The sequence below is a fragment of the Ranitomeya imitator genome, chromosome 9 (assembly GCF_032444005.1).
Source record: "Ranitomeya imitator isolate aRanImi1 chromosome 9, aRanImi1.pri, whole genome shotgun sequence".
In the NCBI taxonomy this organism is placed as follows: domain Eukaryota; kingdom Metazoa; phylum Chordata; class Amphibia; order Anura; family Dendrobatidae; genus Ranitomeya; species Ranitomeya imitator.
Window position 1 is genome coordinate 153,883,783 of NC_091290.1, and position 24,909 is coordinate 153,908,691.

A 24,909-nucleotide genomic window follows, 5' to 3' on the forward strand; every position below is an offset into this window, starting at 1 on the left:
ATATTGAGTGCGGGCAGAGGCGGCGGAGCAGCTAATCTGGCGTGACGTGCTGACGTAACGGCTGTGGTGACGTGCGCGTCTCCGTCGTGCCCGGTGCACAGTGACGCGCCTGCTGCTCCGTGACTGGCTGATTCCAAGATGGCGGCCTGCGGACGTGTCCGGCTGTGGTGCTGGCTGGTGGCGAGCGCGGTGCTGCCTCTGCTCGTGTGCCCGGGGGTCCGGGCTGAGGGGGCTGGAGCGGAGGCGGGCGCCGGAGCGGCTCAACCTGCGGCCTCCCAGCCCCGCAGACTCCCCGGCATCAGACTGATCGAGGAAGAGGCCTGCCGGGAGGACATCAGCCGCATCTGCCCCAAGAACGCCTGGAACAACAACCTGGCCGTGCTGGAGTGCCTGCAGGACGTGCGGGAGGTGAGGCGGAGACCCCCCAATATACAGAGACCCCCGAGAGACGGAGACCCCCAATATACAGAGAGCCCCCCGAGAGACGGAGACCCCCAATATACAGAGAGCCCCCCGAGAGACGGAGACCCCCCCAATATACAGAGCCCCCCGAGAGACGGAGACCCCCAATATACAGTGAGCTCCCCGAGAGACGGAGACCCCCAATATACAGAGAGCCCCCCCGAGAGACGGAGACCCCCAATATACAGAGCCCCCCGAGAGACGGAGACCCCCAATATACAGAGAGCCCCCCGAGAGACGGAGACCCCCAATATACAGAGCCCCCCGAGAGACGGAGACCCCCCCGAGAGACGGAGACCCCCCCGAGAGACGGAGACCCCCCCGAGAGACGGAGACCCCCAATATACAGAGAGCCCCCCGAGAGACGGAGACCCCCCCGAGAGACGGAGACCCCCAATATACAGAGAGCCCCCCGAGAGACGGAGACCCCCAATATACAGTGAGCTCCCTGAGAGACGGAGACCCCCAATATACAGAGAGCCCCCCCGAGAGACGGAGACCCCCAATATACAGAGCCCCCCGAGAGACGGAGACCCCCAATATACAGAGAGCCCCCCGAGAGACGGAGACCCCCAATATACAGAGCCCCCCGAGAGACGGAGACCCCCCCGAGAGACGGAGACCCCCAATATACAGAGAGCCCCCCGAGAGACGGAGACCCCCAATATACAGTGAGCTCCCCGAGAGACGGAGACCCCCAATATACAGAGAGCCCCCCCGAGAGACGGAGACCCCCAATATACAGAGCCCCCCGAGAGACGGAGACCCCCAATATACAGAGAGCCCCCCGAGAGACGGAGACCCCCAATATACAGAGCCCCCCGAGAGACGGAGACCCCCCCGAGAGACGGAGACCCCCCCGAGAGACGGAGACCCCCAATATACAGAGAGCCCCCCGAGAGACGGAGACCCCCAATATACAGTGAGCCCCCCGAGAGACGGAGACCCCCAATATACAGAGAGCCCCCCGAGAGACGGAGACCCCCCCAATATACAGAGCCCCCCGAGAGACGGAGACCCCCAATATACAGTGAGCCCCCCGAGAGACGGAGACCCCCAATATACAGAGAGCCCCCCGAGAGACGGAGACCCCCAATATACAGAGAGCCCCCGAGAGACGGAGACCCCCAATATACAGAGAGCCCCCGAGAGACGGAGACCCCCAATATACAGAGAGCCCCCCGAGAGACGGAGACCCCCAATATACAGAGAGCCCCCGAGAGACGGAGACCCCCAATATACAGAGAGCCCCCGAGAGACGGAGACCCCCAATATACAGAGAGCCCCCCGAGAGACGGAGACCCCCAATATACAGTGAGCTCCCCGAGAGACGGAGACCCCCAATATACAGAGAGCCCCCGAGAGACGGAGACCCCCAATATACAGAGAGCCCCCCGAGAGACGGAGACCCCCAATATACAGAGAGCCCCCGAGAGACGGAGACCCCCAATATACAGAGAGCCCCCGAGAGACGGAGACCCCCAATATACAGAGAGCCCCCCGAGAGACGGAGACCCCCAATATACAGTGAGCTCCCCGAGAGACGGAGACCCCCAATATACAGAGAGCCCCCCGAGAGACGGAGACCCCCAATATACAGAGAGCCCCCGAGAGACGGAGACCCCCCCCGAGACACAGAGACCCCCCAATATACAGAGCCCCCCGAGAGACGGAGACCCCCAATATACAGTGAGCCCCCCAAGAGACGGAGACCCCTCAATATACAGAGCCCCCCGAGAGACGGAGACCCCCCGAGACACAGAGACCCCCCAATATACAGAGCCCCCCGAGAGATGGAGACCCCCCAATATACAGAGAGCCCCCCCGAGAGACGGAGACCCCCAATATACAGAGAGCCCCGAGAGACGGAGACCCCCAATATACAGAGAGCCCCCGAGAGACGGAGACCCCCAATATACAGAGAGCCCCGAGAGACGGAGACCCCCAATATACAGAGAGCCCCCGAGAGACGGAGACCCCCAATATACAGAGCCCCCCGAGAGACGGAGACCCCCCAATATACAGAGCCCCCCGAGACACAGAGCCCCCCAATATACGGAGACGCCCCCCCCCTTTCCCGAGAGATAGACACCCAATATACAGCCTGCCGAGGCACGGAGACCCCAATGTACAGAGCCCCCTGAGACACGGAGCCCCCAATATACAGGGAGCCCCCAATGTACAGAGCCACCCGAGACACGTAGCCCCCAATATACGGAGAGCCCCCCGAGACACGGAGCCCCAAATATACAGACACCCCCAATATACAGAGATCCGCACTATACAGAGCCCCCGAGATACGGAGACCCCCAATATACGGAGACCCCTGCGAGACACGGAGACCCCCAATATATGGAGCCCCCCGGAATATGGAGACCCCAATATACAGAGATCCACACTATACAGAGCCCCCAATATACAGACACCCCCAATATACAGAGATCCGCACTATACAGAGCCCCCGAGATACGGAGACCCCCAATATACGGAGACCCCTGCGAGACACGGAGACCCCCAATATATGGAGCCCCCCGGAATATGGAGACCCCAATATACAGAGATCCACACTATACAGAGCCCCCCAAGACACGGAGCCCCCAATATACAGACACCCCCAATATACAGAGCTCCCAATATACAGAGCCCCCCAAGACACAGAGCCCCCAATATACAGACCCCCACAATATACAGAGATCCGCACTATACAGACCCCCCAAGACACGGAGCCCCCAATATACAGACCCCCACAATATACAGAGATCCGCACTATACAGACCCCCCAAGACACGGAGCCCCCAATATACAGAGAGCCCCTCGAGAGCCGGAGCCCTCGAGAGACAGCCCCCAATATATGAAGCCCCCCGAGAGACAGAGGCCCCAATATATGGAGCCCCCCTTAGATATGGAACCCCTCTAATATATGGAGCCCCCCCGAGACACAGAGCGCCCCGGATACAGACCTCCCAATATACGGATCCCCCTGAGATATGGGCCCTCCTGACAGTGCACCCCCCAGAGATCTAGAGATTCCTGAAATACTGAGCCCCCAGGGACACGGAGGCCCCCGACAGTGTGCCCCCCCCCCCCCCCCCCGTGCTCATACTCCACTCCTTAGTGTAAACCCGACGATATACTGCGCCCCTCTTCGTCCCCAGTTTCGGCCGTGTCCTTGTGTAGCCCCCCCATGCTGGGCTCCTCGCAGTGTGACCCCTGAGGCTCCTGCAGACATGAGGGTCTCTCGCTCCGGACCTCCCCAGCTCCAGTCTCACACACAGGCTGTCGCGCTTGGCTGAGGACACTTGTGGCTGGGATCCGCGGACGTCTGTGTCAGCCCTCAGTGTCGCCCCGTACTGTGCCCTGTTCTGTCTCCCCTAAATGCGGCTTCCTGATATGCTGCCCCCCCGTACCCCAATATACGCTTCTGTAACCTCACACTCCTCTGCTGCACCCCAATACGCATGTACGAGTGTCCCCCCGATGCTGAGTACCCCGCAGTGCACTCCTCTGTAATTACCACCTCCGTACTCAGGACAGCTCCATCTCTTCTGCTCTCTGGTCCTTATCCTGGCCCTTGTCGGGGGTGCAGCGGGGGAAGTTATGGGGTTGGCATGAGGGTGATCAGTCAGTCTGGCATTCACAGGCAGTTTGGGGATGGGGGCTAGTTCCGGAGTTGGCGCTGCTGGGAGTTGGTCTGGGGTTTGGAGAGTGAAGTTATGGATTGGGGGCAGTCTGCGTTACTGGGGTGGTTGGTCTGCAGTTAGCTGGGGAAGGGTCCATGTGATGGCGCTGTATCAATGTCCCCCTCCGCTGGTCCGTGTGACGGCGCTGGTCGGTGTCCCCCTCCTCTGGTCCGTGTGATGGCGCTGTGTCGGTTGTCCCCTCCTCTGGTCCCTGTGATGGCGCTGTGTCGTTGTCCCCCTCCTCTGGTCCATGTGATGGCGCTGTGTCGGTTGTCCCCCTCCTCTGGTCCGTGTGATGGCGCTGTGTCGGTTGTCCCCCTCCTCTGGTCCGTGTGATGGCGCTGGGTCGGTGTCCCTCTCCTCTGGTCCGTGTGATGGCGCTGTGTCGGTTGTCCCCTCCTCTGGTCCGTGTGATGGCGCTGTGTCGGTGTCCCCTCTGGTCCCTGTGATGGCGCTGTCGGTTGTCCCCCTCCTCTGGTCTGTGTGATGGCGCTGTGTCGGTTGTCCCCTCCTCTGGTCCCTGTGATGGCGCTGTGTCGGTTGTCCCCTCCTCTGGTCCCTGTGATGGCGCTGTGTCGGTTGTCCCCCTCCTCTGGTCCCTGTGATGGCGCTGTGTCGTTGTCCCCCTCCTCTGGTCCATGTGATGGCGCTGTGTCGGTTGTCCCCCTCCTCTGGTCCGTGTGATGGCGCTGTGTCGGTTGTCCCCCTCCTCTGGTCTGTGTGATGGCGCTGTGTCGGTTGTCCCCCTCCTCTGGTCCCTGTGATGGCGCTGTGTCGGTTGTCCCCCTCCTCTGGTCTGTGTGATGGCGCTGTGTCGGTTGTCCCCCTCCTCTGGTCCCTGTGATGGCGCTGTGTCGGTTGTCCCCCTCCTCTGGTCCGTGTGATGGCGCTGTGTCGGTTGTCCCCCTCCTCTGGTCCGTGTGATGGCGCTGTGTCGGTTGCCCCCCTCCTCTGGTCCGTGTGATGGCGCTGTGTCGTTGTCCCCCTCCTCTGGTCCGTGTGATGGCGCTGTGTCGGTTGTCCCCCTCCTCTGGTCCGTGTGATGGCGCTGTGTCGGTGTCCCCTCTGGTCCCTGTGATGGCGCTGTCGGTTGTCCCCCTCCTCTGGTCTGTGTGATGGCGCTGTGTCGGTTGTCCCCTCCTCTGGTCCCTGTGATGGCGCTGTGTCGGTTGTCCCCTCCTCTGGTCCCTGTGATGGCGCTGTGTCGGTTGTCCCCCTCCTCTGGTCCCTGTGATGGCGCTGTGTCGTTGTCCCCCTCCTCTGGTCCATGTGATGGCGCTGTGTCGGTTGTCCCCCTCCTCTGGTCCGTGTGATGGCGCTGTGTCGGTTGTCCCCCTCCTCTGGTCTGTGTGATGGCGCTGTGTCGGTTGTCCCCCTCCTCTGGTCCCTGTGATGGCGCTGTGTCGGTTGTCCCCCTCCTCTGGTCTGTGTGATGGCGCTGTGTCGGTTGTCCCCCTCCTCTGGTCCCTGTGATGGCGCTGTGTCGGTTGTCCCCCTCCTCTGGTCCGTGTGATGGCGCTGTGTCGGTTGTCCCCCTCCTCTGGTCCGTGTGATGGCGCTGTGTCGGTTGTCCCCTCCTCTGGTCCGTGTGATGGCGCTGTGTCGGTTGCCCCCCTCCTCTGGTCCGTGTGATGGCGCTGTGTCGTTGTCCCCCTCCTCTGGTCCGTGTGATGGCGCTGTGTCGGTTGTCCCCCTCCTCTGGTCCGTGTGATGGCGCTGTGTCGGTTGTCCCCCTCCTCTGGTCCGTGTGATGGCGCTGTGTCGGTTGTCCCCTCCTCTGGTCCGTGTGATGGCGCTGTGTCGGTTGTCCCCTCCTCTGGTCCGTGTGATGGCGCTGTGTCGGTTGTCCCCCTCCTCTGGTCCGTATGATGGCGCTGTGTCGTTGTCCCCCTCCTCTGGTCCGTGTGATGGCGCTGTGTCGGTTGTCCCCCTCCTCTGGTCCGTGTGATGGCGCTGTGTCGTTGTCCCCCTCCTCTGGTCCGTGTGATGGCGCTGTGTCGTTGTCCCCCTCCTCTGGTCCGTGTGATGGCGCTGTGTCGTTGTCCCCCTCCTCTGGTCCGTGTGATGGCGCTGTGTCGTTGTCCCCCTCCTCTGGTCCGTGTGATGGCGCTGTGTCGGTTGTCCCCTCCTCTGGTCCGTGTGATGGCGCTGTCGGTTGTCCCCTCCTCTGGTCCGTGTGATGGCGCTGGTCGGTTGTCCCCTCCTCTGGTCCGTGTGATGGCGCTGGTTGGTTGTCCCCTCCTCTGGTCCGTGTGATGGCGCTGGTTGGTTGACCCCCTCCTCTCCTCCTCCGGCTCAGTGCTGCCTTGTTTTTGTTGCTCTCCCCCCATCACTGGGGATCTGTGTGTGGAGCGATGGTGCTGGCGGCCGGTTACTATACAGGGTCCCCTCCATCCCCCACATGTCTTGCCCGGGGGGCACAGCAGATATGCCAGCAGACCCTGCCTAAGACTCATTTCCCCCCCTCGGTCTGTGCTCCCGGCAGCACTGGGGGCAAAGGTCGCAGGATCCGGTGATCATGTGTCTGGAGTGTCCACCACACCCGTGCAGCGAGACACCGCAGGTTACAGATGATGGGAGTGATCCCTCCCTGTGCACACACTGCACCCAGCGGGCGTCACCACCCTCCAGAGTGCACGGCCAGGACCCCACAACGCTGCGCCAGGTCTGGTGCCGGCGGTCCCTGCGCTAATTATACAGCGGTGACCTGCGAAGGATAATTATACAGCGGTGACCTGCGGAGGATAATTATACAGCGGTGACCTGCGGAGGATAATTATACGGCGGTGACCTGCGGAGGATAATTATACAGCGGTGACCTGCGAAGGATAATTATACAGCGGTGACCTGCGAAGGATAATTATACAGCGGTGACCTGCGGAGGATAATTATACAGCGGTGACCTGCGAAGGATAATTATACAGCGGTGACCTGCGGAGGATAATTATACAGCGGTGACCTGCGGAGGATAATTATACGGCGGTGACCTGTGGAGGATAATTATACAGCGGTGACCTGCGGAGGATAATTATACAGCGGTGACCTGCGAAGGATAATTATACAGCGGTGACCTGCGGAGGATAATTATACGGCGGTGACCTGCGGATGATAATTATACGGCGGTGACCTGCGGAGGATAATTATACGGCGGTGACCTGCGGAGGATAATTATACGGCGGTGACCTGTGGAGGATAATTACACAGCGGTGACCTGCGGAGGATAATTATATGGCGGTGACCTGCGAAGGATAATTATACAGCGGTGACCTGCGGAGGATAATTATACAGCGGTGACCTGCGGAGGATAATTATACAGCGGTGAGCTGCGGAGGATAATTATACAGCGGTGACCTGCGGAGGATAATTATACAGCGGTGACCTGCGGAGGATAATTATACAGCGGTGACCTGCGGAGGATAATTATACAGCGGTGACCTGCGGAGGATAATTATACAGCGGTGACCTGCGGAGGATAATTATACAGCGGTGACCTGCGGAGGATAATTATACAGCGGTGACCTGCGGAGGATAATTATACAGCGGTGACCTGCGGAGGATAATTATACAGCGGTGACCTGCGGAGGATAATTATACGGCGGTGACCTGCGGAGCACTAATTATACAGCGGTGACCTGCGGAGGATAATTATACAGCGGTGACCTGCGGAGGATAATTACACAGCGGTGACCTGCGGAGGATAATTATACGGCGGTGACCTGCGGATGATAATTATACAGCGGTGACCTGCGGAGGATAATTATACGGCGGTGACCTGCGGAGGATAATTATACGGCGGTGACCTGCGGAGCACTAATTATACAGCGGTGACCTGCGGAGGATAATTACACAGCGGTGACCTGCGGAGGATAATTATACAGCGGTGACCTGCGGAGGATAATTACACAGCGGTGACCTGCGGAGGATAATTATACGGCGGTGACCTGCGGATGATAATTATACAGCGGTGACCTGCGGAGGATAATTATACGGCGGTGACCTGCGGAGGATAATTATACGGCGGTGACCTGCGGAGCACTAATTATACAGCGGTGACCTGCGGAGGATAATTACACAGCGGTGACCTGCGGAGGATAATTATACGGCGGTGACCTGCGGAGCACTAATTATACAGCGGTGACCTGCGGAGGATAATTACACAGCGGTGACCTGCGGAGGATAATTATACGGCGGTGACCTGCGGATGATAATTATACAGCGGTGACCTGCGGAGGATAATTATACGGCGGTGACCTGCGGAGGGCGCGCGGGAGGAGTGGGGCCCCCACACGGGAAGGAGAGACGCCGCTGATCACCTCGGCCCCTGCAGGTGGCGCTCTCTGCACCCTGCCTCCTTAGATCGGCCTTGGCTGCGGTGCCTTGTGGACATTCCTGACTGTACTCACGCCTGTCCATATGAGGCTGGTGGGCGGCTCATGTGGGGTCCGCTGCGGTGCCCCCTCTTGTACTCGTGGTTAATCTGCCGGGTGTAACTCCGGGCCGCGCTGCCACATTACTGAGCTAGTGCAGCTGGATGGCGAGCTGCTATGTAGGACTGTGCAGCCCACTGTCACCCCCAGAGTGAGCAGAAGAAAATGGTGGTGGGTGTACAGGGGACATGGAAGCGGGGGGACGACAGGTGGCTGGCTGCCGGGGGACGACAGGTGGCTGGCTGCGGGGGGGACGACAGGTGGCTGGCTGCTGGGGGGACGACGGGTGGCTGGCTGCGGGGGGACGACAGGTGGCTGGATGCGGGGGGACGACAGGTGGCTGGCTGCCGGGGGACGACAGGTGGCTGGCTGCGGGGGGGACGACAGGTGGCTGGCTGCGGGGGGGACGACAGGTGGCTGGCTGCGGGGGGGACGACGGGTGGCTGGATGCGGGGGGACGACAGGTGGCTGGATGCAGGGGGACGACGGGTGGCTGGATGCGGGGGGACGACGGGTGGCTGGATGCAGGGGGACGACGGGTGGCTGGATGCGGGGGGACGACGGGTGGCTGGATGCGGGGGGACGACAGGTGGCTGGATGCAGGGGGACGACGGGTGGCTGGATGCGGGGGGACGACAGGTGGCTGGCTGCGGGGGGGACGACGGGTGGCTGGCTGCGGGGGGACGACAGGTGGCTGGATGCGGGGGGACGACAGGTGGCTGGATGCAGGGGGACGACGGGTGGCTGGATGCGGGGGGACGACGGGTGGCTGGATGCGGGGGGACGACAGGTGGCTGGATGCAGGGGGACGACGGGTGGCTGGATGCGGGGGGACGACAGGTGGCTGGCTGCGGGGGGGACGACGGGTGGCTGGCTGCGGGGGGACGACAGGTGGCTGGATGCGGGGGGACGACAGGTGGCTGGCTGCGGGGGGGACGACAGGCGGCTGGCTGCGGGGGGGACGACGGGTGGCTGGCTGCGGGGGGGACGACGGGTGGCTGGATGCGGGGGGACGACAGGTGGCTGGCTGCGGGGGGGGGGGGGGGCACGGTTCTGGTGATTGTCGGGGAGTTCTCCATCCTGCTCTCCCCCCTCACTAGACCTGTCTGTGACTCCCCTGTCCCTAATGTTTGGATGATGGGGGTCTTTCTGCCGGAGCGGGGGCCGCTCCTGACTCCTCTGCCCCGGCCGCCTGTGTACAGATCAGTACAGTATGCTCGGTGCTGCGGTGAGACGGATGTCCGCCTTATTGTGCACATTGTCCGTGACAGGTGATGGATGCCCGCCATTGTTATACCCGCTCAGCACACAATGCTCCTCCACGTAGTGCCAAGGTTGTGCCGCCCCTGCACATGGCCCAGGTCTGCGGTGCCTGCTGCACCCTTGTCATGGTGCTGGGTCTCGTGTAGATACTTGTAGGGGGATTCATCACCTGAGATACCTGCTGGCATGTGTGCCGGAGACGGTGCCCCACCCAGGATCATTTTTGGGGGCTGCAGCCAATCACTCGCACAGTCCGGGTCGGCGCTGGCTCCCGGCATCGCTCTGTATGGCTGCACCCTGCAGTGTTCTGTCTCCGGGTATGATCCCCTCCAGTATAACGGCCTCTGCCTTGTATCGAGGCGTCACGCAGCCGCTGCTCTGCTGTTGCTCGCTGGTTGCATCCGTCCTGACATGTAATAATGGGATGTTCTGCAGGATTGTGCTGCCGTCAGTCCTAGCGCAGATAATAATGGCATTCTCTCTCTCTTTACAGGCGGACAGCGAGATCTCCTCAGACTGTAACCACGTAAGTGTTGTATGGATGCACCGAGTCCGCCGTATATACTGTATGTAGACCGTATACCCTATATCAGGGGTGTCAAACTGCATTCCTGGAGGGCTGCAAACAGGTCATGTTTTCAGGATTTCCTTGTATTGCACAGGTGATAATTTAATCACCTACACACATAATGATTGCAGCACCTTGTGCAAAGCTAAGGAAATCTTGAAAAGACGCATGGTTTGCGGCCCTCGAGGAATGCAGTTTGACACCCCTGCCCTATATACCACATGGACTGTATATAGACCGTATACCCTATATATTCCACATGTACTGGTCTGGGCCGCCGTCCGGTGGGCCCTGGTCTGGGCCGCCGTCCGGTGGGCCCTGGTCTGGGCCGCCGTCCGGTGGGCCCTGGTCTGGGCCGCCGTCCGGTGGGCCCTGGTCTGGGCCGCCGTCCGGTGGGCCCTGGTCTGGGCCGCCGTCCGGTGGGCCCTGGTCTGGGCCGCCGTCCGGTGGGCCCTGGTCTGGGCCGCCGTCCGGTGGGCCCTGGTCTGGGCCGCCGTCCGGTGGGCCCTGGTCTGGGCCGTTTCACTGCTGCGATTTTTATTTCTGTTCTTGTTTTTCAGCTTCTGTGGAATTTTAAACTGAACCTGACTAAAGACATCAAGTTTGAGTCTGTGGCCAAAGAGATCTGCAAGTCCACGCTGTCTGGGGTGAGCGCTCCCGTCTGGGCCGGCAGGGGATCACGGGTGGGATCGGCTCTGGATGGGGCAGGATTGGAGGTCCGTGACGTCACCGGCTTCTCACCTTTGCTTTCAGCTGAAGGAATGTGCGGAGGAGACACCTGGGAAGGGTTACGTGGTCTCCTGTCTGGTGGACCATCGCGTGAATATCACAGAATACCAGTGCCACCAGTACATCACTAAGATGGCCGCTATCATCTACAGCGATTACCGCCTGATCTGCGGCTTCATGGAGGACTGCAGAGCGGAGATTAACGCTCAAAAGTGCGGCAGTATCCGGCCTGGAGACAAGGTGAGCGCTGCCGTCTGATATTGTCCTACGAGCACCCCGGGGCGATATCTCCGCAATAACATGGCTTCTCTGCACACAGGACCCTCACTCTCAGGGCGAGGTGGTCGCTTGTCTGGAGAAGGCCATCGTAAAGGAAGCCGAGGAGGCCGATCCTCAGGGCCTCATATCTGACAAGTGCAAACAGTCTATAATGCGCGTGGCCGAGCTCTCGTCTGACGACTTCCATCTGGACAGACACCTGTACTTCGCCTGCCGAGATGACCGGGAGCGATTCTGTGAAACTGTGAGTGATCGTCATCTGGAGACACGGCCATGGGGGCTGCTGCTTTGCTCTGTGCCGGCCCGGTGCTGCGGCTTTGCCCTGTGCCGACCCGGTGCTGCGGCTTTGCCCTGTGCCGGCCCGGGGCTGCGGCTTTGCCCTGTGCCGGCCCGGGGCTGCGGCTTTGCCCTGTGCCGGCCCGCTTCCTCCCTTCCCCCTCTGCCGGCCCGAGGCTAGCACCACTTGATTCTTCATCTTGTTTTGTGATCAGGTCCAGGCTGGAGAAGGAAGGGTTTACAAGTGTCTGTTCAACCACAAGTTTGAGGAGTCCATGAGTGAGCGGGTGAGTGTCGGGCCTCGTTGCCCCCGGGCCTTGTTTCCCCCGCACTTTATGCCGTCTGTTCATATTTGCTGCAGTGATTAATATCCGTTTCTCGTGCAGTGCCGCGACGCCCTGACCACCCGCCAGAAGCTGATTGCTCAGGACTACAAGGTCAGTTACTCGCTGGCCAAGTCCTGTAAGGCCGACCTGAAGAAGTACCGCTGCAGTGTGGAGAACCATCCGCGCTCCCGGGAGGCCCGGCTCTCCTACCTGCTGCTGTGCCTGGAGTCTGCCGTGCATCGAGGTGCGGAGCTCACTTTAGCACTTGGACTGATCGTCCGCTCTCCGTTCTTTATCAGTGGTGGCGCCATCACTGCTGGGTCTGTGCCGCCGGTAGCACAAGGCGTTGGACCCCCCATCGTACATTATAGTACAGTGTGCACAGTAACCTATCCCCGAGATGTAGATACTGAGTCCTGCAACCCCCAACAAGTATACATGGCTGGTGCGGGGGTCTTTATGCCTCACCTGAAAAGAGATAAATGACTCCTTGATGTTGGCCACTGGTTCATGAACACCCATCTGACCCTAATCTGGGCCCCCTGTGGTATCTTTCTCTAGGACGCCAGGTGAGCAGCGAGTGCCAGGGGGAGATGCTGGATTATAGGCGGATGTTAATGGAGGACTTCTCTCTGAGCCCGGAGATTATCCTGAGCTGTCGCGGGGAGATCGAGCATCACTGCTCCGGCCTGCATCGGAAGGGCCGCACCCTGCATTGCCTGATGAAAGTCGTGCGCGGAGAAAAGGGGAATATAGCAGAGAAGTGCCAGCAGGCGGTGAGTGCCACGTCTGTCTGTGGTTCTGTTTTCTCCAGTAATCGGGTCCTGTACGTCTGTCCACCATTGTAATGTCCGCCTCTCCTCCTTACAGTTGCAGACATTGGTGCAGGAGACCGACCCTGCCTCGGATTATCGGATAGACCGCGCTCTCAACGAGGCCTGCGAATCTGTCATCCAGACGGCCTGCAAGCACATCCGCTCTGGGGATCCCATGTGAGTGCGCTGTGTGCCTCCTGCAGGGACGGGGTCATTCGGGGAGTATTGCTGAGCTCTGACTGCTCTCTCTCTTCTCCAGGATCCTGTCGTGTCTTATGGAGCACTTGTATACAGAGAAGATGGTGGAGCAGTGTGAGCACCGTCTGCTGGAGCTGCAGTACTTCATCTCCCGGGACTGGAAGTAAGATGCCTGCGGCGGCAGCTGTGTGCGCGAGGCCTTGGTCTGCGGCAGCTGTGTGCACGGGGCCTCGACCTGTGGCGGCGGCTGTGTGCGCGGGGCCTCGGTTTGTGGCGGCGGCTGTGTGCGCGGGGCCTCGGCCTGTGGCGGTAGCTGTGTGCGCGGTGCCTCGGCTTGCTGCGGCGGCTGTGTGCTTGGGGCCTTGGCCTGCGGCGGCAGCTGTGTGCGCGGTGCCTCGGCCTGCGGCGGCGGCTGTGTGCACGGGCCCTCGGCCAGCAGCGGCGGCTGTGTGCGTGGGGCCCCGGTCTGCGGCGGCAGCTGTGTGCGCGGTGCCTCGGCCAGCAGCGGCGGCTGTGTGCGTGGGGCCCCGGTCTGCGGCGGCAGCTGTGTGCGCGGTGCCTCGGCCTGTGGCGGCGGCTGTGTGTACGGGGCCTCGGCCTGCGGCGGCTGTGTGCGCGGGGCCTCGGCTTGCTGCAGCGGCTGTGTGCACGGGGCCTCGGCCAGTGGCGGCAGCTGTGTGCGCGGTGCCTCGGCTTGCTGCGGCGGCTGTGTGCGTGGGGCCTTGGCCTGCGGCGGCAGCTGTGTGCGCGGTGCCTCGGCCTGCGGCGGCGGCTGTGTGCGCGGGGCCTCGGCCTGCAGCGGCGGCTGTGTACGCTGGGCCTTGGCCCTGCGGCGGCGGCTGTGTGCTCGGCGGCTCCATGTGCTGCTTACACTACACTGATCCTTGTTCTTTGTCAGGTTGGATCCCATCTTATACAGGAAATGTCAGGGTGACGCTTCCCGATTGTGCTACGCACATGGCTGGAATGAGACCAATGAGAACATGCCGGCGGGGGCCATCTTCTCCTGTTTGTATCGGCACGCGTACCGCACAGAGGAGCAGGGGCGCAGGGTGAGTCCGGAGGCTGTGCACCCTGGAGATACGGCGAGGCAGATGCACAAAGTCTCATAACCGTAGGTCACCTGTGACAATGAGCTGTCCTCACCAAGGGAAGCCGTCCTGTACCCATGGAGTCAGTGGCCGCCTGTAATGCACAGGCTTCTGTGAGTGGTCTGGAACAATCACCCCCATCCTCCACTTCACATCATGTAGAATTCTGACTTGTTTGGTCCGTTAGTTAGTGATCCCTCCAAGGTCTTGGTGCAAAATATGTCAAAATATGTCTCATACTGTAATTATACATGCTGATATGGGTCCCAAAATCGACTCCAGCTGCCTAAAGATCTCCTGTCCATGCAGTTATCTCGCGAATGCCGTGCTGAAGTGCAGCGTATCCTCCACCAGAGGGCGCTGGATGTGAAGCTGGATCCCGCCATGCAGGGAAAATGCATGACAGAGCTGGGGAAGTGGTGCAATGAGAAGACCGAGACAGGACAGGTAAGGGGCCGCTGCGTCCTGATGGTGCCCGGCTCTGACCTGCTGCCGGGGCACTGACTCCGTCACATCTGTCGTCTTAGGAGCTGGAGTGTTTGCAGGATCACCTGGAAGAACTGGTTCCTGAATGCAGGGAGATCGTGGGGAATCTGACGGAGCTGGAGTCGGAGGTGCGGATCATTCATGTCCCTGGCGCCATCATTAGGACCTTGACGATGGATTGTTGTTACTGCATGTTCACCTTTGTGTTTTCTTCTTCCAGGACATCCAGATCGAGACCCTTCTGATGAGAGCGTGCGAGCCCATCATCCAGGGATACTGCCACGTAGGTTGGCTGGATAGGAACGGGGGTTGTGTATGGGGTCAGCAGCCGCTTGGTTGTTCACCTATGATGGGGCAGACCTGGGGGTTAACGTCGGGACCGGGCGACCATCTAATGTGCATTTAATATCCGGTTGACATAAGTTCAGAAGGCAACGGTCATCATAGCTGATCCTTAGTACTGAAGGGAGACGTGCGGGTGTGGGGACTGACGGTGTACGGCCGCTTGTACAACCACCACATGTTAATGCTGCACCGTCCGATGTCTCTCCAGGGTCAGCGGGTCATTAGGCGCTGCTAGCCCAGGGACTCTACTTACTAATGGGGGGGTGCTGGATGTATGGGCCTGACCATTCTTCCCCACCCACCGGCTGACCGCGCTCCTCTTCCCCCAGTTCCCCCCCCCCCCCCCCCCACCCACTGCCTGACCGCGCTCCTCTTCCTCCCCTCTGGCTGACCGCGCTCCTCTTCCTCTCCTCTGGCTGACCGCGCTCCTCTTCCTCTCCTCTGGCTGACCGCGCTCCTCTTCCTCCTTCTGGCTGACCGCGCTCCTCTTCCTCTCCTCTGGCTGACCGCGCTCCTCTTCCTCTCCTCTGGCTGACCGCGCTCCTCTTCCTCCCTCTGGCTGACCGCGCTCCTCTTCCTCCCTCTGGCTGACCGCGCTCCTCTTCCTCCCCTCTGGCTGACCGCGTTCCTCTTCCTCCCCTCTGGCTCACCGCGCTCCTCTTCCTCTCCTCTGGCTGACCGCGCTCCTCTTCCTCCCCTCTGGCTGACCGCGCTCCTCTTCCTCCCCTCTGGCTGACCGCGCTCCTCTTCCTCCCCTCTGGCTGACCGCGTTCCTCTTCCTCCCCTCTGGCTGACTGTGCTCCTCTTCTTCCCCTCTGGCTGACCGCGCTCCTCTTCCTCCCCTCTGTCTGACCGCGCTCCTCTTCCTCCCTCTGGCTGACCGCGCTCCTCTTCCTCCCCTCTGGCTGACCGCGCTCCTCTTCCTCCCCTCTGGCTGACCGCGCTCCTCTTCCTCCCCTCTGGCTGACCGCGTTCCTCTTCCTCCCCTCTGGCTGACCGCGCTCCTCTTCCTCCCCTCTGGCTGACCGCACTCCTCTTCCTCCCCTCTGGCTGACCTCGCTCCTCTTCCTCCCTCTGGCTGACCGCGTTCCTCTTCCTCCCCTCTGGCTGACCGCGCTCCTCTTCCTCCCCTCTGGCTGACCGCGCTCCTCTTCCTCCCCTCTGGCTGACCGCGTTCCTCTTCCTCCCCTCTGGCTGACCGCGCTCCTCTTCCTCCCCTCTGGCTGACCGCACTCCTCTTCCTCCCCTCTGGCTGACCGCGCTCCTCTTCCTCCCCTCTGGCTGACCGCGCTCCTCTTCCTCCCCTCTGGCTGACCGCGCTCCTCTTCCTCCCCTCTGGCTGACCGCTCTCCTCTTCCTCCCCTCTGGCTGACCGCTCTCCTCTTCCTCCCCTCTGGCTGACCGCGCTCCTCTTCCTCTCCTCTGGCTGACCGCGCTCCTCTTCCTCCCTCTGGCTGACCGCGCTCCTCTTCCTCCCTCTGGCTGACCGCTCTCTTCTGTCTACTCAGGAGTCTGCCGACAACCAGATTGACTCGGGGGACCTGATGGAGTGTTTAATCCAGAACAAGCATCAGAAGGAGATGAATGAGAAGTGCGCGGTGGGCGTCACACACTTCCAGCTGGTACGTGGCCCTGGTGCATTGTTGTTCGTCCTCTCGCCGCCCACGAGGATCCATTGTTCCATTTTTCTGCCGTTCTTTCGTTGATGTCAGAAGAGCTCGGCGCTCAGGTGATTAAATGCTCACAATCCGAAGTGAGCCGTGTGTGACGGACATGGAAGATGCCGGTGAGATGTCATGAAGACGTGAGAGCAAGAAGAGCATGCAGACTCCGCACAGACGTGTGTACGTCATGCGGCCACGTGGCGTGGGGGTCTGCAGGATGGAAAGCCGCGCAGCCATCTCTACGTACCGAACAGACGTCATGTGGAAGAATGGCGTGGTACGACGGAATAATGGGCGGCGGATGTGACACACGGCGCACTGCACACCAATAATCCGGCTGAATCACACCCGGGGGCCGAGGTCTTGTGCTACAAGGGGCAGGACCCCACTAGTGCACCACACGCCCGGAGGGCTCTACAAACAGATCTGTCACTCAGTCCAGAAAAATATCAACATTGTACAATAACCGTTCATCCTCGGGAGTGACCGAACAACATTAAAGACGACAAGTCACTTGCTCATAAGAATTAATAAATACCTTGTAAAAATCCCAGCGCTCCTCTGATTCTGACCCTGTTTTTTGTTTTCGGCTGCGTTGCTCCATTGCAGAGATATTCACATTGGTTACTTCTGGAGCTCAGTATGTGACATTTCTGCTTGTAGCCCGACTGGGCGTTTGCTCTGTCTCCTCTGGGGCATGTGCTATCAACTCTCCTTCCCAGGCCCAGCCAATCAAAGCTCAGAAGCTGATATGTCAGATGCTGCTGAGCTGTGATTGGCTGGGGATGTGTGGTAGCAAACGCCCCAGAGGAGGCTGAGGAAACTCCCAGTTGTGCTAGAAGCAGAGACGTCACATATTGAGCTCCAAATGTGACTTCTCTGCAATGAAGTGACACAGCCCAAAGCTGCAAACAGCAGCAGAGTCAGTGGGTTTTTGCAGAGTATTTGACGCAGTTTTTTGAGCAAGGGACAGGTCCTATGTACGGTGCTTGTGCGGTGTAGCTGTATCCCGAGAGTCGCTTATCCCGAAGTGCGGGTCCATTTATCAGGTGTAGAAGTAAGCCCCCACCACCTTCTACAAGAACTTACTACAAATAATGCCATTGGTTTTTTATCTGCTTAGATACAAATGAAAGACTTCCGCTTCTCCTACAAGTTTAAGATGGCGTGCAAGGAGGACGTGCTGAAGCTGTGCCCCAACATTAAGCAGAAGTGAGTGCCCAAACCCCTACTGCTGGGTGTGAGCACCCCCTGACCCCGCTGTCACTCCTACTGCTGGGTGTGAGCACCCCCTGACCCCGCTGTCACTCCTACTGCTGGGTGTGAGCACCCCCTGACCCCGCTGTCACTCCTACTGCTGGGTGTGAGCACCCCCTGACCCCGCTGTCACCCCTACTGCTGGGTGTGAGCCCCCCCTGACCCCGCTGTCACCCCTACTGCTGGGTGTGAGCCCCCCCTGACCCCGCTCCCACCCCTACTGCTGGGTGTGAGCCCCCCCTGACCCCGCTGTCACCCCTACTGCTGGGTGTGAGCACCTCCTGACCCCGCTGTCACCCCTACTGCTGGGTGTGAGCACCCCCTGACCACACTGTCACCCCTACTGTTGGGTGTGAGCACCCCCTGACCCCGCTCCCACCCCTACTGTTGGGTGTGAGCACCCCCTGACCCCGCTGTCACCCCTACTGCTGGGTGTGAGCACCCCCTGACCCCGCTGTCACTCCTACTGCTGGGTGTGAGCACCCCCTGACCCCGCTGTCACTCCTACTGCTGGGTGTGAGCACCCCCTGACCCCGCTGTCACTCCTACTGCTGGGTGTGAGCACCCCCTGACCCCGCTGTCACTCCTACTGCTGGGTGTGAGCACCCCCTGACCCCGCTGTCACTCCTACTGCTGGGTGTGAGCACCCCCTGACCCCGCTGTCACTCCTACTGCTGGGTGTGAGCACCCCCTGACCCCGCTGTCACTCCTACTGCTGGGTGTGAGCACCCCCTGACCCCGCTGTCACTCCTACTGCTGGGTGTGAGCACCCCCTGACCCCGCTGTCACTCCTACTGCTGGGTGTGAGCACCCCCTGACCCCGGTGTCACCCCTACTGCTGGGTGTGAGCACCCCCTGACCCCGCTGTCACCCCTACTGTTGGGTGTGAGCACCCCCTGACCCCGCTGTCACTCCTACTGCTGGGTGTGAGCACCCCCTGACCCCGCTGTCACCCCTACTGTTGGGTGTGAGCACCCCCTGACCCCGCTGTCACTCCTACTGCTGGGTGTGAGCACCCCCTGACCCCGCTGTCACCCCTACTGTTGGGTGTGAGCACCCCCTGACCCCGCTGTCACCCCTACTGCTGGGTGTGAGCACCCCCTGACCACACTGTCACCCCTACTGTTGGGTGTGAGCACCCCCTGACCCCGCTCCCACCCCTACTGTTGGGTGTGAGCACCCCCTGACCCCGCTGTCACCCCTACTGTTGGGTGTGAGCACCCTCTGACCCTGCTGTCTCCCCCACACAGGGTGGACGTAGTCATCTGCCTCAGCACCACAGTCCGCAATGACACCCTGCAGGAACTGAAGGAGCAGAGGGTGTCCTTGAAGTGTCGGAAGCAGCTGCGTGTGGAGGAGCTGGAGATGGTGAGATAGCACTGATCTATGGACGTCTCCTCCGCAGTCATCATGTAGTAATAACGCCCATCTTCCCCACAGTCCGAGGACATCCGCCTGGAGCCCAAACTGTACGACTCCTGCAAGACCGACATCACCGCCCTCTGTGCCAACGTGCCCTTTGGAAATGCTCAGGTGAGATCTGCCGCTGCCTCTCTGCCTCTGCCGCCGCCGCTGCCTCTCTGCCGCCGCCGCCGCCGCTGCCTCTCTGCCGCCGCTGCTGCCTCTCTGCCGCCGCCGCTGCCTCTCTGCCGCCGCCGCTGCCTCTCTGCTGCCGCCGCTGCCTCTCTGCCGCCGCCGCTGCCTCTCTGCCGCTGCCTCTCTGCCGCCGCCTCTCTGCCGCCGCCTCTCTGCCGCCGCCGCTGCCTCTCTGCCGCCGCTGCCTCTGCCGCCGCCGCTGCCTCTCTGCCGCTGCCTCTCTGCCGCCGCCGCCTCTTACTGATCACATTTAACCCCTTTATTGCAGATCATTGAGTGTCTAAAGGAAAATAAGAAGCAGCTGACATCGTCTTGTCATCAGAAGGTCTTCAAGCTGCAGGAGACCGAGATGATGGATCCGGAGCTGGATTACACACTCATGAGGGTCTGCAAGCAGATGATCAAGGTGAGACCTTAGAGTCAGAGGCTGTGGGGAGGATGAGGGTTGCTGTCCATGAAGCCCCTGGTAACAAGTCTCTCTTGGGTCTCCTCAGAGATTCTGCAGTGATAGTGACCCCAAGAACATCCTGCAGTGTCTGAAGCAGAACAAGAACACTGAGACCATGGACCCCAAATGTAAGCAGATGATCACAAAGCGGCAGATCACCCAGAACACAGGTCAGTGTGATGGCGTCCCCCCTGACTGCGGCTCGGCCTCACCTCACCCTCTCAATAATGGTACCCCTCTCTTCTGACAGATTATCGCCTGAACCCTGTGCTCCGCAAGTCCTGCAAAGCGGATATCCCCAAATTCTGCCAGAGCATCGTGAACAACGCCCAAGATGACACCGAACTGGAGGGGAGAGTCATCTCCTGCCTGAAGCTGAAGTACGCCGACCAGGTGAGTGAGGGGCGAAGACCAAAGTGGCCAGTAAGAGTCCCCCCGATACTAGGTATATGACAAAAAGTGGGCCAAAACCTCCAGAGAAGAGCACAACTCCAGGGGATCAGTGCAACAGAAAATCTAGTGGGAGACGACAAGGCGGCAGCAGCCGAGGTGCAGTACAATGTCAGTAAGGAGCTAACGAGCAGCGGCTTCTCCTGAGTGCGGGTGATGTATGGGGGAATAGTCACGTTGACCATGTCCTCCTTGCGCCGTTCTGACGCCGCTCCTCGCAGCTTTCACAGCTGGTTTTCCCTGATCCTGACTCGTATTTGGCTTTGTCTGCGCAGCGTCTGTCCCCGGACTGCGAGGATCAGATCCGGGTCATCATCCAGGAGACAGCGCTGGATTACCGGCTGGATCCCCAGCTGCAGATCCAGTGTTCGGAGGAGGTGAGTGGCGGCGGTTACCGGAGTTATCAGTGTGGGCTGTGATTACAAGGGCTTCCGTTACCTCATACCCCCAATGTTATGGCGTCTTGTTCTGCAGATTAATACGCTGTGCGGTGAGGAGGCGGCCGCTCAGGAGCCCACAGGGCAGGTGGAAGAGTGTCTGAAGATGAACCTGCTGAAAATAAAGTCTACTGGCTGCAAGAAGGTAATCTCCAATCCGCAGAGCACCTGCTGAAGAGACGGCGTGATGAGACCCCCGGGCCGCGCCTGTGTATCTTTCAGGGTCTCGTTTCTCACGGCCTCCGTCCTCTCTTCTGCAGGAGGTTCTGAACATGCTGAAGGAGAGTAAAGCGGACATCTTCGTGGATCCCGTCCTGCACACGGCCTGCGCGCTGGATATTAAACATCACTGTGCCGCCATCCCCCCGGGCAAAGGACGCCGTAAGTTCTTATCTTTACATCTGTATCCGAGCCGCGTCCACACCGCCGCTGCCCGAAGGAACGGCCGCTTACCACCGCATGGTGGCATTTTATTTTTTAACCAGAAGTTAGAAAATGTTCCTAATTCTGCTTCCAATTTGTGGGTTTTGCTCTGTCGTCGTCTGTGGTCCGAGGCCTCTGTATACCGCGGTAATGTCCTCGTCTTCTCCGCAGAGATGTCCTGCTTAATCGAAGCATTACAAGATAAGATGGTCCGTCTGCAGCCGGAGTGTAAGAAGAGACTGCAGGACCGGCTGGACATGTGGAGTTATGCAGCCAAGGTAAGGAAACAGTCAGCAAGTAGAATTTCTCCAGCCACTCCCGAATAATGACGACCTACTGGAGACCAGGGATGAAATGTTTAATGTTCTTCACTGCTGTGTGGAGCCTGATTGGCACGGGAAATAAGGTATGATAATTGGCACAACCAAGTTTTTCAGAGAAGTCGTGTGCCTCTGGGGGCTGCTTGTGCCTCTGGGGGCTGCTTGTGCCTCTGGGGGCGGCTTGTGCCTCTGGGGGCGGCTTGTGCCTCTGGGGGCGGCTTGTGCCTCTGGGGGCGGCTTGTGCCTCTGGGGGCGGCCGGTTCCTTCTGGGGGCGGCCGGTGCCTCTGGGGGCAGCCTGTGCCTCTGGAGCGCCCCCCGCCCTGCGCCGGACACAGAGTTGTATGCTAGCCGTCGTGGTGGAGCCCGGCTTTCTATCCACATCTTCCCGTCGCTAATTGCTCTCGTGTTTTCTCGCAGGTGGCCCCGGCTGACGGGTTCTCGGATTTGGCAATGCAAGTGATGAGTTCTCCCTCCAAGAATTACATCCTGTCCGTCATTTTGTTTGGAGTTTGCCTCTTATTCTTTGGGGGCCTTCTGTGCGGGCGCATTACGAAGAGGGTGACACGAGAGATGAAGGACAGGTAGAGAAGACCCCTCAGCAGCAGCTGTGAGAAGCCGGGGGTCCTGGGGCGGGGGGCAGCCCTGTGTCCATGTCTCATACAGCTTGATCCCATCCTGCTCCTTCCAGTGCTGCTGACTCTGGAGGGGGAGCTGGAAGTAACGACGGGGTCCCCTCCCCCAATTCTCTTGTAATCCCACCTCCCCGCTTCCTCCATCCTTTCTGCCCTGACCCACAACATGGCTACTTCCAGTGGAGACCGCCGGCCCCGTGTGGCTGCACAGCCCCTTCTCTCCTAGTGCCGTGCTGCATTATGTGGACTTTGTTTTTCCCCTTTTTTTTTTTGGGTGGGGGATAGAGGGGCCTGGATAGTTTTCCCGCTGCACCTCTGGAGATGGAAGCCGTGCCTCAGCCACTTTGCATACCCCATCATGAGAGACGGAGTGATTTGGAGCCTGAGCCTAGAGGTCTGCAAAGAGAGGGGTCCGAGCGCCGGCTCTCGCGCTGCCAAAACTCTGCACACAAACTGCTCCTTCCTGCACCGGACACAAACCGCGCAGGAGCTTCCAAACCTTTCAGCGGACGCCGACGGGTCCCCCGACTCCTCATCAGAAGTATTAGTGACTCCAGCAGGGGGGAGGCCGCCATGACTCTGGGGGTCTCCACTCTGCTCCCTCCAGACTGACACATTGCACCAGAAGTTCTGCTCTCCGTCGTGGCCCGGCTCGCGCCCTTCGCCTCGCGCCCTTCGCCTCGCTTTGTCTTAATCTGACTTTTCTTCTCTCATTGTGATGTCTGCTATTTATCGGTTCCTTTCTTGTTCTGATTGGTGTTGTGCTGCTTTCTGTATCCCCTTGTCCCACGGGCGGACCCCGGGTGATTGCACTACTGTACCCGGCACTGGATGCTTATGGGGGGGATGCTGCGCTCTGCCCGCACCTGCCCTTGCTGCCGCTGGGGTCCTGCGGGGCACAGCGTCCCCCATACACGCCATGAGCACAATGCCCCCGTAGTGACACCGCTGTGGGGGAAGGGGACGCACATTGGAGGGTCTTGGTTCTGTGGCTCTGCCTCAATGTGACCTGCTGCAGGACTGACGGTTCTCGCGGCCGGTGCGGTACCGCCGGATTATAAGTGCGCTTTTTTGCCCCAACATTAGAGCATTAACTTAACCCTTTGTCTTCCAGGATAGCCCTTGGTTTGCGTGTTTTTCTTTTCCTCCCTCTTTAGCAGAGACTCCCCCCAGCCGTGCGCCTCTCCTACACTCCACTCCTGTCAGTGCAGGTACCGCCGCTGCCTCTGGGGGGCGCTCCCCCTGCTGTAGACCTGGATGCCGGTGAAGCCGCCGTCGCAGTGTCACAGCCTGCATATTGCAGGACTATCAGGGACGTGTCGCCCCGACACCAGGGCAGCGCCGGCCACTCCGATCTTAACCCTTTCACTAAATCTTTTCCTCTTTTCATCAGCTACAGGAGATTGTTCCATTAGCTGCACTCAGACTCCAATCAACCCCTCCTGTATCTAACGCCAGGACTGCACCCGCACCCCAGACTCCATTACTGCTTTAACCCCTTCAGTCCTGTCCGGCCGTTCTGGTGGTGCCGTATACACTGGAGCTCAGCCCTCCGCACACAGGGAACGCGTCGCCCTCTCATCTCCTCTGTAAATGGTTCCCCGCTGTGTATAGATACCGTCATTCTGTTCATGCTGTGTCATATTGAAATGTTACCGATGTTTAAGGCAAAATGTGCATTTTTTTTCTGTACAGAAAATGGGAAGATTTAATAAAAAACAAAAATGTTACCTACACACCTGTGCCGTCATGTGCCGGGTCACCGGGAGGACGAGGAGGGCGGCGGGGCCTGCGTGTGCCGAACTGGGGGACGTTGCCAATGAGAAGCAGGAAAAGAGCGATAGTGTGATAGAGAGATTAGATTGTCAGCTCTCCGGGTCTGACGTTCTGTAAGATGGCTAGTAAAATGAGCTGCAGCCAACCCATAGATCTCATACTGGGAGCTCGGCCGAAGCTGACTGTGCTCCTTCTGCTTACAACTGTATACATTTGTGCTATGCAAAGGGCAACCCGCTGCCGGCCTCCATCGTCCACTCTGGTTTCCCCCTTCTCTAACTTCCCCTTGCCCCGTCCCCTCTGGATTCCCCCATCCCAGTCCCCTCTGGTTTCCCCTTCTCCTCTAGGTTCCTCTGACCCCCATCCCCTCTACCTCCCCTGGCCCTGTCCACTCTGTTCTCCCTGTCTGGCCTCCCTCGTCCCCTCTGTTCTCCTCCTCTGGTTTTCCCTTCTCCTCTGGCTTCCCCTGGCCCCGTCCCCTCTCGTTTTGCCTTTGCCCTCTGGCCCCGTCTCCTCAGTGCTCCCTGTCTGGCCTCCCTCGTCCCATCTGGCTTCCCCATCTTCTCTGGTTTTCCCCATCCACTCGGGCCTCTCCTGCCCAAGTTCCCTCAGGTTTCCCCCTTCCCCTCTAGTCTCCCCTGGACCCATCTCCTCTGGCCTCCCTCGTCCCATCTGGCTTCCCCATCTTCTTTGGTTTTCCACGTCCACTCGGGCCTCTCTTGCCCAAGTTCCCTCTGGTTTCCCCCTTCCCCTCTAGTCTCCCCTGGACTAATCTCCTCTGGCCTCCCTCGTCCCATCTGGCTTCCCCATCTTCTCTGGTTTTCCACGTCCACTCGAGCCTCTCCTGCCCAAGTTCCCTCTGGTTTCCCCCTTCCCCTCGGGCCTCTCCTGCCCAAGTTCCCTCTGGTTTCCCCCTTCCTGTCTAGTCTCCCCTGGACCCATCTCATCTGGCTTCCCCGT

General features: G+C 60.0%; 1 protein-coding gene across 1 annotated transcript; it reads left to right on the forward strand.

The window, feature by feature from the left end:
* Positions 1–69: 69 nt before the first annotated feature.
* GLG1 (golgi glycoprotein 1) lies at positions 70–23,909 on the forward strand. The gene is made up of 27 exons (XM_069739511.1): positions 70–408; positions 10,326–10,358; positions 10,961–11,047; positions 11,154–11,369; positions 11,449–11,652; positions 11,900–11,971; positions 12,071–12,254; positions 12,572–12,786; positions 12,881–13,002; positions 13,085–13,186; positions 13,922–14,075; positions 14,424–14,561; positions 14,642–14,728; positions 14,821–14,883; positions 16,454–16,567; positions 17,733–17,821; positions 19,117–19,234; positions 19,307–19,399; positions 19,731–19,868; positions 19,957–20,080; positions 20,161–20,303; positions 20,636–20,737; positions 20,835–20,942; positions 21,058–21,178; positions 21,392–21,498; positions 21,959–22,122; positions 23,567–23,909. The coding sequence occupies exons 1-27, from the start codon at positions 139–141 to the stop codon at positions 23,586–23,588; spliced, it is 3,390 nt and encodes a 1,129-aa protein (XP_069595612.1). The 5' UTR covers positions 70–138; the 3' UTR covers positions 23,589–23,909.
* Positions 23,910–24,909: the final 1,000 nt, after the last annotated feature.